The sequence below is a fragment of the Chiloscyllium plagiosum genome, unplaced genomic scaffold (assembly GCF_037043375.1).
Source record: "Chiloscyllium plagiosum isolate Xiang-an unplaced genomic scaffold, Cpla_swu_hap1 HiC_scaffold_24, whole genome shotgun sequence".
Classification (NCBI taxonomy): Eukaryota; Metazoa; Chordata; class Chondrichthyes; order Orectolobiformes; family Hemiscylliidae; genus Chiloscyllium; species Chiloscyllium plagiosum.
The window spans coordinates 2367152-2384708 of NW_028270162.1; the positions used below are offsets into that span (position 1 = coordinate 2367152).

General features: G+C 44.0%; 1 protein-coding gene across 11 annotated transcripts in view; it reads left to right on the forward strand.

Annotated features, from left to right (window-relative positions):
* The window catches only part of pitpnm2 (phosphatidylinositol transfer protein, membrane-associated 2), a 489130-nt gene that overhangs the window by 375709 nt on the left and 95864 nt on the right, over window positions 1-17557 (forward strand). For all 11 annotated transcript variants that reach the window (XM_087999844.1, XM_087999841.1, XM_087999838.1 and 8 more), the window contains 2 exons: window positions 6628-6735; window positions 9200-9267. In XM_087999844.1, the coding sequence (XP_087855970.1) occupies window positions 6628-6735; window positions 9200-9267 (176 nt within the window). The remainder of the gene's footprint in view (window positions 1-6627; window positions 6736-9199; window positions 9268-17557) is intronic.

A 17557-nucleotide genomic window follows, 5' to 3' on the forward strand; every position in this document is an offset into this window, starting at 1 on the left:
TGAGGTCCTGAAAGCAGAATTCAGGGAGCGAGGAGAGAAGTTAAAGAGGAGGACCTCAAAGGTAGTGATCTCGGGATTACTACCAGTGTTGTGGTTCTGTTCGCCGAGCTGGGAATTTGTGTTGCAGATGTTTCGTCCCCTGTCTAGGTGACATCCTCAGTGCTTGGGAGCCTCCTGTGAAGCGCTTCTGTGATGTTTCCTCTGGCATTTATAGTGGTTTGTCTCTGCCGCTTCCGGTTGTCAGTTCCAGCTGTCCGCAGCAGTGGTCGGTATATTGGGTCCGAGTCGATGTGCTGAATGATTGAATTTGTGGATGAGTGCCATGCCTCTAGGAATTCCCTGGCTGTTCGGCGAACAGAACCACAACAACAAGCACCTGAGCTACAAATCTTCTCACAAAAATTGAACACCTTTTATTCTTATATAAGAAGCTACCGGGTAACAGAGAAAAGGTTGGTCCACGAAAGGATAAGGAAGGAAGGCTGTGTTTCGAACCTGAGAAAATGGCTGAGATGCTGAATGATTACTTTGCATCAGTGTTCACTGAGGAGAGGGACATGAAGAATGTTGAGATTAGAGATAGAAGTTCGATTACTCTGGATCACATTGACATAAGTAGGGAAGATGTGTTGGGTAGACTAGAGGTTATTAAGGTGGACAAATCCCCAGGACCAGATGGAATCTATCCCAGGTTGCTGAGGGAAGGGAGAGAGGAAATAGCTGGGGCCCTGACAGATATCTTTGTGGCATCCTCAAACACAGGCGAGGTGCCGGAGGACTGGAGGTTTGCTCATGTCGTCTCCTGTACATGAAAGGTAGTAGGGATATTCTGGGTAACTACAGACTAGTGAGCCTGACGTTAGTGGTGGGAAAGTTGCTGGAGTAGGTACTGAGGGATCAAATCTGTCTATATTTGGAAAACAATGGGCTTATCAGTGATTGGCAACATGGTTTTGTGCGGGGGAGATTGTGCCTTACCAACTTGAGTTACTCGAGGAAGTGACCAAGTTGATAGATGAAGGAAGGGCTGTAGATGTCATATACATGGACTTTAGCAAGGCATTTGATAAGGTTCCCCATGGTAAACTAATGGAGAAAGTGAAGTCACATGGTGTGCAGGGTGTTCTAACTAGGTGGTTAAAGAACTGGTTGAGCAACAGGAGACAGAGGGAGGTAGTTGAAGGGAGTTTCTCGAAATGGAGAAAGGTGACCAGTGGTGTTCCACAGGGGTCAGTGTTGGGGCCACTGTTGTTTGTGATATACATAAATGATCTGGAAGAGGGCACTGTTGGTATGAGCAGCAAGTTTGCAAGTGACACGAAGATTGGTGGAGTAGCAGAAAGCATAAGGGACTGTCAAAGAATATAGGAGAATATAGATAGACTGGAGAGTTGGGCAGAGAAGTTGCAGGTGGAGTTCAATCCAGGCAAATGTGAGGTGGTACATTTTGGGAAGTCTAATTCTGGAGCAAATTATACAGTAAACGGAAGAGCTTTGGGAAAAGTTGATGGGCAGAGAGATCTGGGAGTGCCAGGTCCATTGTATCCTGAATGTTGCTGTAGAGGTGGATAAAGTGTCAAGAAGGCATACTGTCTGCTTGCCTTCATCGGACAGGGTATTGAGTATAAGAGCTGGCAGGTCATGTTAAAATTGTACATGACGTTAGTTCGGCTGCATTTAGAATACTGTGTACAGTTCTGGTCGCCACATTACCAAAAGGATGCGGACGCTTTGGAGAGTGTGCAGAGAAGGTTTACGAGGATGTTGTCTGGTATGGAAGGTGCTAGCTGTGAAGAGAGGTTGAGTAGGTTAGGATTGTTTTCATTAGAAAAAAGGAGATTGAGGGGGGACCTGATTGAGGTTTACAAAATCATGAAGGGTATAGACAGGGTAGATAGAGAGAAGCTTTTTCCCAGGGTGAAGGATTCAATAAGGAGGGGTCATGCTTTCAAGATGAGAGGTGAAACGTTTAAGGGGGATACACGCAGCAAGTACTTTACACAGAGGGTGGCGGGTACCTGGAACCCGTTGCCAGCAGAGGTGGTAGAGGCAGACACGGTAGATTCATTTCAGATACGTCTGGACAGATGCATGAGTAGGTGGGGAGCGGAGGGATACAGATGCTTAGGAATTGGGTGACAGGTTTAGAAGGTGGATTTGGATTGGTTCTGGCTTGTAGGGCCGTAAATGTTTCTGGGATGTAAATTTTCTTTTGTTCTTTGAACAAGGGGGTTCTGTTCTTGTTACGGTTGGAGTGGTGGGGTTCGAGGGCGGAGATGCAGGACATGGATGAGATGCATCGGAGGGCATCTTCATCCTCGTGGGAGGGGAAATTTCGGACCTCTGGTGTGTTCCGCGGTGGAACTGATCCTCTTGGGAGCAGATGCTATTGAGGAATTGGGAACATGGGACAGCATTTTTGCAGGAGGTAGGGTGGGAGGAGGCATAATTCAGGTAGGTGTGGGAGTCGGTGGGTTTGTAAAAAATATCAGTGTTGAGTCGGTCCTCGTGGATGGAGATGGAGAAGTCTAGGAAGGGGAGGGAGGTGTCAGAGATGGTCCAGGTGAATTTAAGGTTGGCATGGAATTTGTTGGTGAAGTTGATGAACTGTTTGACCTCCTCGTGGGAGCAAGAGGTAGTGCAGATGCAGTCATCAATGTACCAGAGGAAGAGGTGGGTAGTGGTGCCTGGGTAACTCTGGAAGATGGTCTGCTCTACGTAGCTGACAAAGAGACAGGCGTTGCTGGGGCCTATGCGGGTGCCCATGGCTACCCCTTTCATCTGGAGGAAGTGGGAGGATTGGAAGGAGAAATTGTTGAGGGTGAGGACCAGTTCAGCCAAACGAATAAGAGTGTCAGTGGAAGGGTAGTGGTGGGGACGTCGGGAGAGGAAGAAACTGAGGGCTTGGAGGCCCTGGTCATGGCGGACAGAGGTGTAGAGGGACTGGATATCCTTGGTGAAGATGAAGCGTTGGTAGCTGGGAAAACTGAAGTCTTGGAGGAGGTGCAGGGCATGGGTGGTGTCCCGAACGTTTGTAGGGAGTTCCTGGAACAGGGGGGATAGGACAGTATCAAGGTAGGTGGAGATAAGTTCGGTGAGGCAGGAGCAGGCTGAGACAATGGGTCAACTGGGGTAGTCAGGCTTGTGGATCTCTACCCCCAACTCCATCCACCTATCGCGCTCTCAGCTACCTTCTCCCTAGCCCCACCCCCCTCCCAATAATCTCTCCACCCCCGAGGCTTCCAGCTTCACTCCTGAAGAAGGGCTCCGGCCCAAAACGTTGATTTTCCTGCTGCTCGGATATTGCCTGACCTGCTGTGCTTTTCCAGTAACACACTGTCAACTTAGAAGAGAATTTGCAAATTATGGTGTTCTTGGACATTGTAAGTGGTGGATAGGCTTCGGAAAGTCAAGTAGTGTATTACTTGCTACAGAATTCCTCAAATCTGACCTGCTCTTGTAGTCGCAATATTTATATGGTTGGTCCCATTCAATTTCTGCTCAATGGTAACTTCCACAATGATTATAGTGGGGAGTTCAGTGATGATAATGCCAGCAGGTATAACAGGGTCTGTGCAGAGAAGACAGAATTAACATTTCGGGTCCAGTAACACTTCTTCACTGAATTGTAGCTGGGAAAAGGTTCGAGTGAAGCTTCTCTGTGCTGTTTCTAGCGCAATCATGTATTTTTTTCAAATAAGGACACCAAAACTGTACACAGTTTCTCCAGGAATGGTTTTAGCAAGGCTCGGTATGGTTGCAGTAAAACTACACCACTTTTATATTCTTTTCTCCTTGCAATAAATACTTTCCATTTGCCTTCCTTAGCGCTTGCAGTAGCAAGATCCTTTTTTTTTGTGATTCATAGAACAAGGTGTGCAGTTCCCACTCTACCCAAGTTCTGTAATCTCTTCACATTTAACTGGTAGACTGTTTCTCTAGTCCTCCTGCCACAGTGTACAAGTTCACATTGTCCCACATTATGAACCAATCTATATTCAAGTAAGTCATTTGATAGTACAGAACTTGAGTATTGCTGAAAATAGACTCTTTTGTACAAAGCTTTTCATCTGTCACAAGAATACTAGTATTCACAAGACATTCACAAGAATACCACTACAAAGGGAGACATTATTTCATATTGTATGAGAAGAATACCAGAGACCAAACTCCTCTTTGCATCTTTCCTTCTCACTGGTGTGGTGTAAAATTCCAAGCAGTGGAATGTGGTGAAACGGTTAAAAATTATGTCCCGATACATGTGTGAATCTAACCGGAATGGAGGTGTTGCTTAGTCCCGTGTGAATCTTATTACACACCTCCCCGTGTGAATCTTCTTATCTGTATGTAACCAGAATGGAATGTGTTTTTTAGCCTTGCTCTGCTGTTCACATGAATGTTTATATCTGGAAAAGAGTATATCAGCTGGAAAAGTCTCCAGTTCGGGGAGTCTGCTCCGGGGTTACGTTTAACCGCCGAGCGTGGGTTGTTGGCAACCGCTCTACGAGAACTGACGGCTCCCAGTTCCGGTAACATGTAGAGTGAGTATAAGCCAGACCCGGGAGTCTGCTCCGGGGTTACGTTTAACCGCCAAGCGTGGGTTGTTGGCAACCGCTCTACGAGAACTGACGGCTCCCAGTTCCGGTAACATGTAGAGTGAGTATAAGCCAGACCCGTTGTGGCGACGCTGCGGGGAATAAAATGCCCATATTCTAGCAGACTCGCCTCTTGGTCGTTTGTTCTGTGTCAGACTACTCTCCTACGAACCTGACCTTGAGAATTTTTTAAAACATTTGGCGTAGTCGGCAGGATCAATCGCAATTGAGGAGAGATTTTGATACAGAACAATGTTTTGGAAAAAGACTAAGAAACCAGAAGAACAAACTGTGGAGGTCCCGACCGTCCCGGGATGGCATGGATGTGGGCATGTACGTGGCAGTTTGTTTGAGAGAGGATCCCAGTCCTGCCGAAGAACCCCTTGCCTGGGGTACAGCGGAGGATGTGGGCATGTCCAAAAAGCTGAAGCGGAGTTAACAGAATTGAATGGGATTGAACTGAACTGAACTGAGTGGAACTGAAGTGAATCAAATTGAACGGAACAAAATGGAACTGAGCTAAATTGAATTGAAATGGACGGAACTGAATTGAACACAATTGAATTGAACTGAACAGACCTGAACTGAGCTGAATTGAACTACACTGAATTGACTGAACTGAAATTAACTGAAACGAATTGAACTGAATTAAGCATAATGTAACACATGTATTGGGCCAAGCAGTGGAATGTGGTGTAAAATTCCAAGCAGTGGAATGTGGTGAAACGGTTAAAAATTATGTCCCGATACATGTGTGAATCTAACCGGAATGGAGGTGTTGCTTAGTCCCGTGTGAATCTTATTACACACCTCCCCGTGTGAATCTTCTTATCTGTATGTAACCAGAATGGAATGTGTTTTTTAGCCTTGCTCTGCTGTTCACATGAATGTTTATATCTGGAAAAGAGTATATCAGCTGGAAAAGTCTCCAGTTCGGGGAGTCTGCTCCGGGGTTACGTTTAACCGCCGAGCGTGGGTTGTTGGCAACCGCTCTACGAGAACTGACGGCTCCCAGTTCCGGTAACATGTAGAGTGAGTATAAGCCAGACCCGGGAGTCTGCTCCGGGGTTACGTTTAACCGCCGAGCGTGGGTTGTTGGCAACCGCTCTACGAGAACTGACAGCTCCCAGTTCCGGTAACATGTAGAGTGAGTATAAGCCAGACCCGTTGTGGCGACGCTGCGGGGAATAAAATGCCCATATTCTAGCAGACTCGCCTCTTGGTCGTTTGTTCTGTGTCAGACTACTCTCCTACGAACCTGACCTTGAGAATTTTTTAAAACAACTGGGAAAAGTGCTTGCCTGAATGATTAAATATAAAAGCATGCCTGTCAACTGCCCTACCATTTAAACTAGTTGCCAAGTTCACTTTCGCTAGCTCTGCCTTTATACCCTTATCCTGAGTTTACTAAGAGACAAACCTCCACTGACATAATTTGATACTGACATGTGCGGGGAGTTTGCTGAGATTTGCTGTCTATGACCTGCAATGAACCCAAGCAAGGGTGATGTATTTCCAGGGTTGCTGTGTCGTATTCTGAGCTCATTGGTTGTGCTGACCATCTTGTGCTTGTTGTGTCAGTTGAGCTCAGCAATGATGCCAATGTCCTCTTCCTCTTTCTGAAGTCTGCAGCAGACACAAATTCTTCCTTTTGATGTTTTGGAGCTGATTATGGGGCTTGGCAGACTTTGCAGTATTAACTTCCTGAACTCTTGAGCTTGATTAGTTCCTGTAATTTACTCACATTGGCCAAGACTGCTTCTGCTGTTGAACATGGGAATTTTACAATGGAGTGAGAATGGTGAATGGAATGCTAATTATAAAAAGGGATGTAGAGTTGTCAGGAACACTCAGCTCAGCATCGTTGTTAACTGATTAAGGAGTGTGGCATTGTGTAACAGGTGGAAAGGGCTAAAGGATCTGATGTTCATTTCACCTAACAGTTAATGATTTTTGATCTAGTTTTCTGTTGCATTCAGACTTCCAAAATAATTCACACTTTGTCCTCATGTTTTCTTTTTCATCTATGCAGAAGATTTTTCAGACAATGAGGAGATCTTCCCTCAAGAAATCACAAAATGGAATTCAAATGATCTTATCGATAAAATTGGAGGGAATTGTGAAGCTGAGGAGAGCAAAAGTAAGCTGTGTTTGTTCACACAGTTATTTGAAAGCTTTAAAGAATTTTCTTTATTTCAGTTCAGTGATATTTGAATTATAAAGTCATTGGCAATATTCCCTACCCCTGTCTCTCCCCTAAGCATTAATTTCTCCTCTTCAAATATTTATTTAATTCCCTCTGAATGTTCCTATTGAATTTATTTCTCTTGACCACTCAGGAAGTGCCAGATTATATTCCAGATTATAACATTTCATTGTGTTTACAAAAGAATTGTCCTAATTCCTCTCACCATCCTCTTGCCAAGATGTTTTGACAGATTTAAAATAAGTATCAAAAAATGTTGGTGAGAGGAATTAGGCCTATTTGTACTTCAGTTTCTTCATTTGTGAACAGTCTCTCCATACTTAGGCTTTCAAAGCCTTTGGCTATGACGTTACATAAAATTGTTCAATCAGAACTTAACTCCACGTTCCTCCCTGTCCCCATAAGCTGTTAATCAAAAGTCTGTCTAATTCAACATTGAATATATTCAGTGTCCAACCTCTGCTGCTCTCTGCCGAAGAAAACTCCACAGACTAACAACTCTCTGAGGAAATAAACTTATCCATATCTGAGTCTTAAATGGGAGATCCCTTCTTTTAAACTATGCCCCGGTTCTAGATTCCACCACTATTTACTCTATTAAATCCCTTTAGAATTTTATTTGTTTTAATAAGATCATCTCTCATTCTTTTATTCCAATGAATATAGGCCTAATGTGGTCAATCTTTCCTTATCAGACAACACTGACATCCCAGGAATCAGCCTCGTGAAGACTCATTTCAGAGAGGGACTCTTAAACTACTGTGATATAAAAAAAATTCACCTCATCTGATATAAATGGACAGCCACTTATTTTTGAACCATGACCACTAGTTCTAAATTTACATAACAGGAAACATCCATTTCACATCTACCCTGTCAAGACTCCTCAGGAAAACAGAGTCATTTTTATGGTTCAATAAAGTTGCCTCTTAGTCTACTAAATTCCAAGGGACACAAGCTAAGTCTAACCTTTCCTCAAAGGACAACCCACCTGTTACAGGTAGAGTTTTCCCAACTTTCTACGAACTGCTTCCAACACACTTACATCCTTCTTTTGATAAGGTGACCAGTTCTGTACACTGTACTCCAAATGTGGTCTCTCTTGTGCCCTGGATATCTGAAGCATAAACTCTATACATCTTTCCTATCTACTGTATTAATTTTTTGTGCATTGTGCACTAGATCTCTCTGTATCTCACATTCTGCAATCCCTCACCATTTAGGTAATGTGCTTTTTGATTTGTTCGAAAAAAGTGGGCAATTTCACATTTTCCCACATTATGTTCTATTTGCCAAATCTTTGCACGCTCACTTGACCAAGTTATATCCTTTTGTAGCCTCCTTACACCCTCTTCACACTTTACATTTCTACATACCCTTGTCATCAACAAATTGGCAACCATACCTTCAGTGCCACCGTCTAAGTCATTTGTATAAATTGTAAGCAGAACCCTGTAGCACACCACTTGTTACATATGGACATCTGAAAAAAAAATTCATGTCTGCTGGCTGTTTTTTGTTAGCTATCCATGCCAAATTGCTCCCCCATGTACCATGGATCTTTTATTTTCAGTAATTTTCTCTAGCAGAGGTCAACCAGCTCAGTACAAACTGGGGATTAAATTTGGAATCTATTTGGAGCATGTTTCACTATTAGTGCTTTATTCAGAGTGTAATTGGGATTGAATAGGACCATTGGGATCCACAAGGACCATGCACCAGTCAGTTTCCTTACCTAGATCTTTCTTACTTTCCTGTAATACACACTTTACACACTATTGGCAGCAGCTCAGGTTTCCCCTCCAATGATGATCTAGCTGGATTTTAGAGCTGAGTGTAAGAGGAATGTCTTGATACACCACACACTAACTCTTCTACCAACTGTACTTTCAGAAACACCTTGTGATAGTGTGAATTGGGTTAGAAAGAATTGGAAGGCCTCGAGATGTCTTACATTACTTTACAGCCAATTAATTACTTTTGGTGTGTCATCCCTGTTGTAATGTCGGAAACATGGGAGCAAATGATTGCAGAGCCCTATTGGTCAGGTAGCCAATAGAAATCTGCCTGATACATGCTGGAAGATCTTGTCATTTTCTGAATGTTAACATCCCTGACAGTGTCAACCAAGATTATGTGCTTGGCTCTCTGGATTAGGGCTTGACCATGATTTTCTGATTTGGGTGTAAGTGTAAGATCAACTGAAGCAAGACTGACTCCATTAATAAATAAAAAAAATCTAGTCCTTATGAATGACTACAATATATAGGAAGTAACAAATCTACTTATGTACTAAGAGGAAATAGATTGTTTGATATATAATGAGATGTCTGCATAAGCCCTGACTACATTATTAACAGTATGCATGTCTTTATTGAATCCTTTTTTTATCCCCCAGGTGACATATACCAAGGACAATTAACAGATTGTGTTCCTACCAGTGTCGAGCAGCTCGATCATATTGAGGTATTTGTGACATTCTGTTACACAAAAGGTGTTATACTGCTGTAATATCTGTATTTGGGAGTGGATGCAACACAGATAATAAACATTATCAATGGGAAAAAGAATAATCAACAAGAAAGTACAGAATGGCAATTTAGTTTTATTTCTGTAGAACAAAAGTCTTTGCAGCATCAAGTCAACCAAAACAAATCCTATTCTGGTGCTTTGTGAATGTTATATCCCGTTATACAGATCTTTTGAGAAATGTTAGGTTTCCCCTACTCCATGCACGGGAACAGAATGTCCAAAAATGGGATATTTTTCTCTCGAGATGTGAATGCCAGCCTCAGGACAGAGTAAGCATGGGAAGTGAGAAGCCATTCTCATGCTAACCCAGGGGAATGAATCAGAGAGAATAGTGCAAACACTGGACAGTGTAGCTAAAACAGCTACAGAACCATCATTGTGTGGAGTGACACATATCCAAGTCACTAAGGACAAGAAAGTCAAAAAAGCAGATTTTTCTTAGAGAACCAAGAAAATGTTATTTTCTCAAATGTAAAACTATTAAATGTTCTTGCATACTGCTGTCAATTAGCTCAATTGGTTGGTTGGCTGTTTGTGTGGCAAAGTAATATCAACAGCATGGCTTCAATCCCTATACTGGCTGAAGTTGCCATGAAGGATTGTCCCTCTCAATCTCACCCCTAACCTGAGGTATGGTGACCCTCAGATTAAACCACCACTAGTCATCTCTCTCTCTTTTGTGAGAGAGCAGAACTATGGTCATGTGTTACTATGGCAACTTTACCTTTACTTTCACTTATGTGGCTTCAGTGCTATTAACGTCAGACCAACAGACAATTCAGCAAAGTTCAGGATTGAACCTTGCACTCTCAAATATCAAATGGTACATTTACACTTGATGGTCATATCTGTTCACTGATTTGCTAACATGAGCTGTGGTGGTAAAGCCCATTTCCCCGTTCAACTGGATTGTAATGCAAAATCAGGAAAAATCCAGTAGAGTCTTGATCCCAAGTATGCCAGTCTTTGGACATCAGATCAGTCTAAACAGAAAGCTGTCTGTTTCTGCTATTCTGAAACAAGCTCTGGGGAGATGTGTGAAATTGCCCAAGGATTAGACATTAAATTTATCATAAAATAGGAAAGTTTCAATAAACTAGAAAGAGTAACTCTTCAGAAAATGATTTGTAGCCCAGGTGCTGAAATTATAATGCATTGTTGGAACAAAATAAGAGTTTCACCCTACCTCTTTCCTGTGGTCTGCCTAATCTGCAAGTTCTTGACCATTCAAGAGTTGCCAAAATTATTGTGTTTCCCAGGAAGGATTGACAGTTCTATTATGGAATTCCCTGTAAAAAAACACATTCAAGAAAAGTATCACAGTAATGAGCTCTAAAATGTTTATTAGCTTATAGATGAAAAATGCTCACTGCTGTAAATTATTACATAATACAGAGCTATTACATATTCAAAGTAATTTGAAATCTATGAAATAATCTCCATTTCCCAAATCTAAATTAAAGTAGACCTTGTTGAAATTTGAAATCAAGGGCATTTTAAGCAAATTTTGATTGAAGGGATTTAATTTTCAACATACTTGAAACTCACCTGAAAAGAGGCCAGTCATTTCAATATCAACCCCAAACAACCAGCTATCGTCTGAATAGAAAAGGTTCCAAAATTGGAAGATACAAGTTAACCCACATTAATCTAATTTCATCCCAAATGGCACCATCCCATGATTAAGAACAAATTAATAAATTGTAACTTCTGAGACTTGACAAGACTGTAAGTATGAACATAGTACATTGGAGATCAACTTCTCTGATACTTGTGGGAGAAATGTACCCAATGCAAAGAAAATTTGATATATTTCTGTTGCCCAGTGCTTAACAATAATGTGGTGAATGTTGAGAATTGCTCCTGTTTCCAGGACACCAGAGTTTTCATTTGTTCTCAATACCTAGTAAAGCACAGAGAATTTCTCTTAACCCCCTCCCACCACCACATTATAAATATCTGTGTTGGCGGTGTGTTTTCCATCCCAGACATGAAGACAGAGGCAACCTAAATTTAAACAACATCCTTTTGGCACGTCAGGAACCCCACAGTGTGCTGTTTAGCCAGTGAAGTACTTTACTCTGCTTTTCTCTGAATAGAGCCATGGAATCTTTTATGTTCACCTGAGACAGCAGGTGGGGCCTCAGTTTAAGTGCACCTTCAGCAATGCAGCCCTCTCTTAGCACTGTCCATGGGACATGCAGGATTCCCTCAGTCCAAATCCTCTACAGTTGCATATTTTCTGTAGGACTGACCCTCTGACATTGTAGATCTCCCACAGTTCTGCCCCTCCACAGTGCCGTGTTCCCTCAGTACATGCTCAGTGCTGTTCCTTCATATAGTGTAGCATTCATTCTGGACTGAATTTGGGTGTGTTGGCTTGCATTATGTTCTCTAGTATCTGGAATGGAACTTGAACCCACAGCTGTCTGAGTCAGTGGAGCAAGTATTATTATTATTATGTCAAAGCTGATTCCTGTGTGAAATACTTCCACAGAAGCCGGTGTCCCATCACCAAGTCGTCCTTTCTTTCCACACGTACATAGTCCTTGAAACTGATCTAGCTCCCTCAGAGCCAGCTCTCAGAGTGAATTGAACCTTTGACACTCCTGTTAATTTCTGACAGCCAGGGCTCTCTGACTGGACCAGATTAACAGCCCTAATCATGGAACTCCTATTATCAGGTCCACCTGGCTGGCCTCATGACAGTCACTGCATCCCTCTCCCTTTCTGTCCAGGGACATAGACCTGTTCTTTTTCTTGTAGCCTCTCGTAGGGCATTTTTACATTAAGTCTGGTTCCTCTAAATCAGCCTAGGATACTAGTGGCATGTACTGGACTATAGCCTGTTTCTTGCACCCAGAGCATCTCACAAGATGTCCATCTTCTTCAGGTGGTAAACGGGCCACAGTGTCCATCTCAGACTCAGAGGTTTCTTTGACATTCAACGGAAAAGGACAGTCCACCAGGTTCTAGCTGTTCGCAGAGACCCCGTGTGTTTTGCTCCTTCTCTGCTTGCAGGTTTATAGCTTTCATGTGGTCCACATGTTCAAGACCGCATCACCTACCCGGACTTTGTACATCATAGGACCTGACCTTATGTTGACCGTGGCTTTACCCATGCAGGGCTATTTCCATGGTTTTGGCTCCAAACTTCATCCCCTGCAGTAAACTATCTCTCCTGGTTGTATCCAGCATCGACATTCCTGATGCCATTTCTTGCTCTTAACCCCCCACCTCTAGGGTCTGGGAAGATCAGATTTAATCTGGTGTGGAAACTTCTCCCCATTGGCGATTCAGCTGGAGCTATTCCTGTAGTTGCATGAGGGGTGGTCCAATAATCAAATAGGAACTGGGACAGTTTGGTATCGAGTGAAGCTGGAGGCCATATCTTTTAGTCTGCCTTAAAAGTTTGGGCTGCTCTTTCCGCTAGACCATTGGACGATGGATGGAGCTATCCTTACATGCTGAATGCCTTTTGATTTTAGAAAGTATTTGAATTCTCTGCTAATAAATGATGGTCTGTTGTCTATGACCAACACTCTAACAATGTTGAGGTCCATGAAAGGGCCATCATAGTCAATGTGTAACTGAGTCCAGGGTTTACCCAGCCATTCCTATGAATGTGGGAGAGTTGCTGGTGGTAATTTTTGTGCTTTTTGGCACACTGGGCACTGCCCATCAACATGGGTATGTCTGCATCCAATTCTGGCCACCAGACATAACTTCTCATCAATGTCTTCATTTTGGACACCGTGGATGATCCTGGTGGAATTCAGCCAGTATTGGGTGGCAGCTTTTGTTCAGTACAATCATTTCTTGTTTCCTTTAATAAAGTATGCCCTGTACAATGATCTGATCTCCCAGAGTCCAGAAAGGTTTCAATCCTGGTTTTGATAGCACTTTTGTTTCCCCAGTCATCACCACTAGCTGTTTTAGTTTTGCCAGGACCAAATCCTTTTGCGTCCACGATCTGATATTGTCAGCAGTGACCGGAAGGGTGTCCAGAAATTTTAAAACCAGAATGGACACTTTCATTGCTGGCACCCGTGGCATATCTGCCAGCAGGACGCATCTCAAGGCATCTACATTTGCTACTTGGCCTTCCTGACAGTGTTCTAATTTATAATTGTATGCGCTTGGAATGAGAGCCCACTGCTGAATTTGACATGAAGCTATGGGCTGCACTTACTTGCCCTTGTTAAGTAGCCCAACAGGGTTTTGTGGTCCATTATTATTGGCAGATTTATGTCCATAAAGGTATTGGCGGAATTTCCTCTCGCCAAGGATGACCACCAAACCTTCCTCCTCTACCTGGGTGTATTTGCCCTCTGCAACAGCCAACTCCTGGGTGCATTGTTATCAGGGTCCCCTTCATTGGGCCATCTGTGAGCCAATACTACCCGAAACCCTATGGGGAAGCATCACACGTCAGCACCAAATCTCACTTGGGATGATAGTGTGCCAATACCTTAGATGTGTACTGGCACATCTAAGGTATTGGCACACTTTAGCCTCTTCTGTCTAAAGGCTATATCTTGGCTAGGAGACCATTTCCAAGGCGACACCTTTTTTCGAAAGCTGGTCTAAGGGTGCCGGGATGGAGGCCAGTTACGTTTGAACTTTCTGTAATAATTCACCAATCCAAGGAAAGATCTAAGTTCTGGTAGAGGCATGGGAGCTGGGGCACCTTTGATCACCCACACTTTATCTCCCAGCAGGTGAAATCCATTTTTGTCGACTCTTGTCGCCCAAGTAGGTCAATTGGGGTGCCTGGAACACATTTTTCCTTCCTATGTGTATGCCCACCTGAGAAAAACATCTAAGCACTATGTTCAAGTTCTCTAAGTGCTCTTTATTTATCTTCCCTGTTATGAACACATCATCACATAAATGGTGACCTGGAATAGACATTGTAAAATGTTCTCCTTTGTCTGCTGGATAATGACCCAGGCTGATACCCAGATGGCAGCCTTGTACTAATTGTAGAGTACTTCTGTCAATCCTCATCTAACTACAGTTCCAGGTACTCATGACTCATGTCCAGCTGCGAGAAGAGGTTTACTGTTTGTTTAAAATCTGCACAAAGGTGAACTGACCCATCAGGCTTCACATTTGGCATGACAGGTGTACTGGTTTGATGATTCTTTCACTTTCCAGCCTCCTTTATTCTGCCTCTACTTTTACACATAAATGACACAGGCTGGGCCTTGCAGAATGGTGGAATTGCTTCCTGGTCAACATGCAAGGTGGCCTTAGCTCCTTTGATTGTTCCTATGCATATCTGAAAAAAGATCCAGGTATTTAATTAGGACTTCACTCAGGCAGCCATTTTCTAAACAAAAAATATTGAGCCAATCAAGGTGAACTTGTCTCAAAACATTTTGCTCAGTCCACTTGGGCCCAAGCCTTTTACTACAATCACTGGTAACTGAAGTTGTACTCTTTGTCTGTAAAGGTTCCCCAATATAGGTTCTCAGCCTAGCCGAGGTCTTATGCAAACTTAAGGGTTGGAGTCTAGCATGAATTTTGTTAAAAGACTGGTTCTGCAATCTCTGATACAGCTGCACCAGTATTGACCTCCACTGGATGACCATTTAACATAGAACATTACAGCGCAGTACAGGCGCTTTGGCCCTCGATGTTGCGCCGCCCTGTCATATAATCTGAAGCCCATCCCACCTACACTATTCCATATACGTCCATTTGCCTGTCCAATGACGACTTAAATGCACTTAAACTTGGCGAATCTACTACTGATGCAGGCAAAGCATTCCATACCCTTACTACTCTCTGAGTAAAGAAACTACCTCTGACATCTGTCTTATACCTATCCCCCCCTCACTTTAAAGTTGTGTCCCCTCGTGTTTGCCGTTAACCAGGCATTTGCTCTGATTTGGATGTTGCTAAGCAATTTAACTGTTCCAAGCCAGAGTGTGCACTTGCCTGGATACCAGCCTAGGAGTTCTCTTACTCAATTTAGCCTAGTGGGACTCCTTTGCAGTCTAGAGTGTGCATCCTGGCAGCAACTACACTGGTTTGCCAGCCAGGATCCTGAGGAAAATGTGAACTATTTGTCTGAGGCTTGGCTTTGTTTTGGGTTTTGCTGTGGGCTGACCTAGAGTCTCTCTGTCCAGGATATGCCCAAGTGTGGCGATGCAATTGCTTTCACTCAAGTAGTGTTCCCCAAGTTCAGTTGGACTGGGAGGGTGTCCACTTCCATCAGCGTACCCTGTAACTCATTTGCTCCAATTGTCACATTTCTAATGACAAAGCCAGTTGTAGTACCTGTTTGAAATCCAATTGGGCTTCAACTAGTAGGCACTTTTGCATGGTGACATCATTAATCCCACATACCAAACAGTGTGTCAGCATCTCATTAAGGGTTAAACCAAAGTTACACGCCTCTGCCAGGCGTCTTGACCTCGTCAAAAATCCTGACATGGATTCCCCTGGTTCTCGAACTGCTGTGTAAAACGGATCGCATCTCAGAGAGTTAGAGGCGGCTTGGGGTTATTATAATCCTTAACTAAATCCATCAACTCTTGAAACGTTTTAATATTAGGTTCCTAATAAGTGAAAAAGGTGCGTGTCCACAAGCTGTCAGGAAAATTATTCATTGCTTTTCATCTGCTCCAATGTCATTTGCCAAGGAAAAATAATGCATTCTTTCCACGTACTGAACCTCGTCTTTGACGGCAGGATTGAATGAGTCAAGTTTCCCAAATAATGACGTGATGCCAGAAAGGCTTATTCCAACTCAAAGACAACTGTTGCAGGCGAATTTCTTCAGGAGCACATTTTTGTTCTCTCATTGCCACTGAAATAACTCCACAGAGGCTGGTTTCCTGTCACCAAGTCACCCTTTATTTACGCACGGACAGTCCTTGATGCAGAGTCAGCTCTCAGAGTGAACAGAACACCTGACACTCCTGTTTTTTTCCCCCCCCACACTACCACCTAACTGCGGTAGTGCTTATTTTTTTCCCAGCATCATGTTGTGTGTGTGCAGGTGTGAGACACAGTGAGAGACACAAGGTGCACGAATCTTTATTCAATTTTCACCACCAGGAAGAAAGAAACACTCGAGTGGCCAGTGACAAGCAGTGCCCTTCACAAAGGGCAGTGCTGTGTGATCAAACAGTGAAGGGAAGGGCAGGGATTAAATCAAAATAGAGTTGGAGGGGGAAATAATGCACTCCACTCCCTGCGGCACCCACCTCTCCCTGAACAACTCCAGGGTGTTGGTGGAGACCACGTGCTCCTTCTCCAGAGACACCCGGGCAATCCCCTGTTTTTTTTTCTCACTCACTCACACTGATCCAACTCTCAAAAGGGAAAACACCTGAGTGGCCAGTGACAAGCAGTGCCCATCACATCAAAGGGCAATGCTCTGTAGCTCTGGTTTATTATTTTTTTAAACCCCCACACTACCATCTAAGTGCGGTAGTGCTTATTTTTTCCCCAGCACCCATGGTGTGTGTGTGCAGGTGTGAGACACAAAGTGCACGAATCTTTATTCAATTTCCACCACCAGGAAGATAGGAAAACACCCGAGTGGCCAGTGACAAGCAGTGCCCTTCACATCAAAGGGCGTTGCTGTGTGATCAAAACAGTGAGGGGGAGGGTAGGGACTAAATCAAAATAGAGTTGGAGGGGGAAATAATGCACTCCACTCCCCGCGGCGCCCACCTCTCCCTGAACAACTCCAGGGTGTTGGTGGACACCGCATGCTCCTCCTCCAAGGACACCCGGGCCCTAACGTAACCGCAGAAGAGGGGCAGGCAGTCGGCCCTAACGAGCCCCTCCACGGCCCGCTGCCTGGACCTGTTGATGGCCAGTTTGGCCAGGCCCAGGAGCAGACCCACGAGGAGGTCTACAGACCTGCCCTCCCTCCTCCGTACCGGGTGCCCAAAGATCAGGAGCGTGGGACTGAAGTGCAACCAAAAGCAGAGGAGGAGGTTTTTCAGAAAATCAAAAAGGGAGTGCAAATGCCCACACCCAATATACACGTGGTCCACGGACTCCACAGCGCCCCAGAACAAGCAGTTGGACTGGGAGTCCGTGAACCACCGCAATCTGTGGTTGCAGGGGACTGCTGCGTGCAACACCCTCCACCCCAGATCCCCGAGAGAAAGGGGGAGGACTCCCGCGTAGAGAGCCCTCCACTGGGGATCCCCACCGCCCGGTGGCAAATGGGCACGCCAAGGCATATCCGGACGGT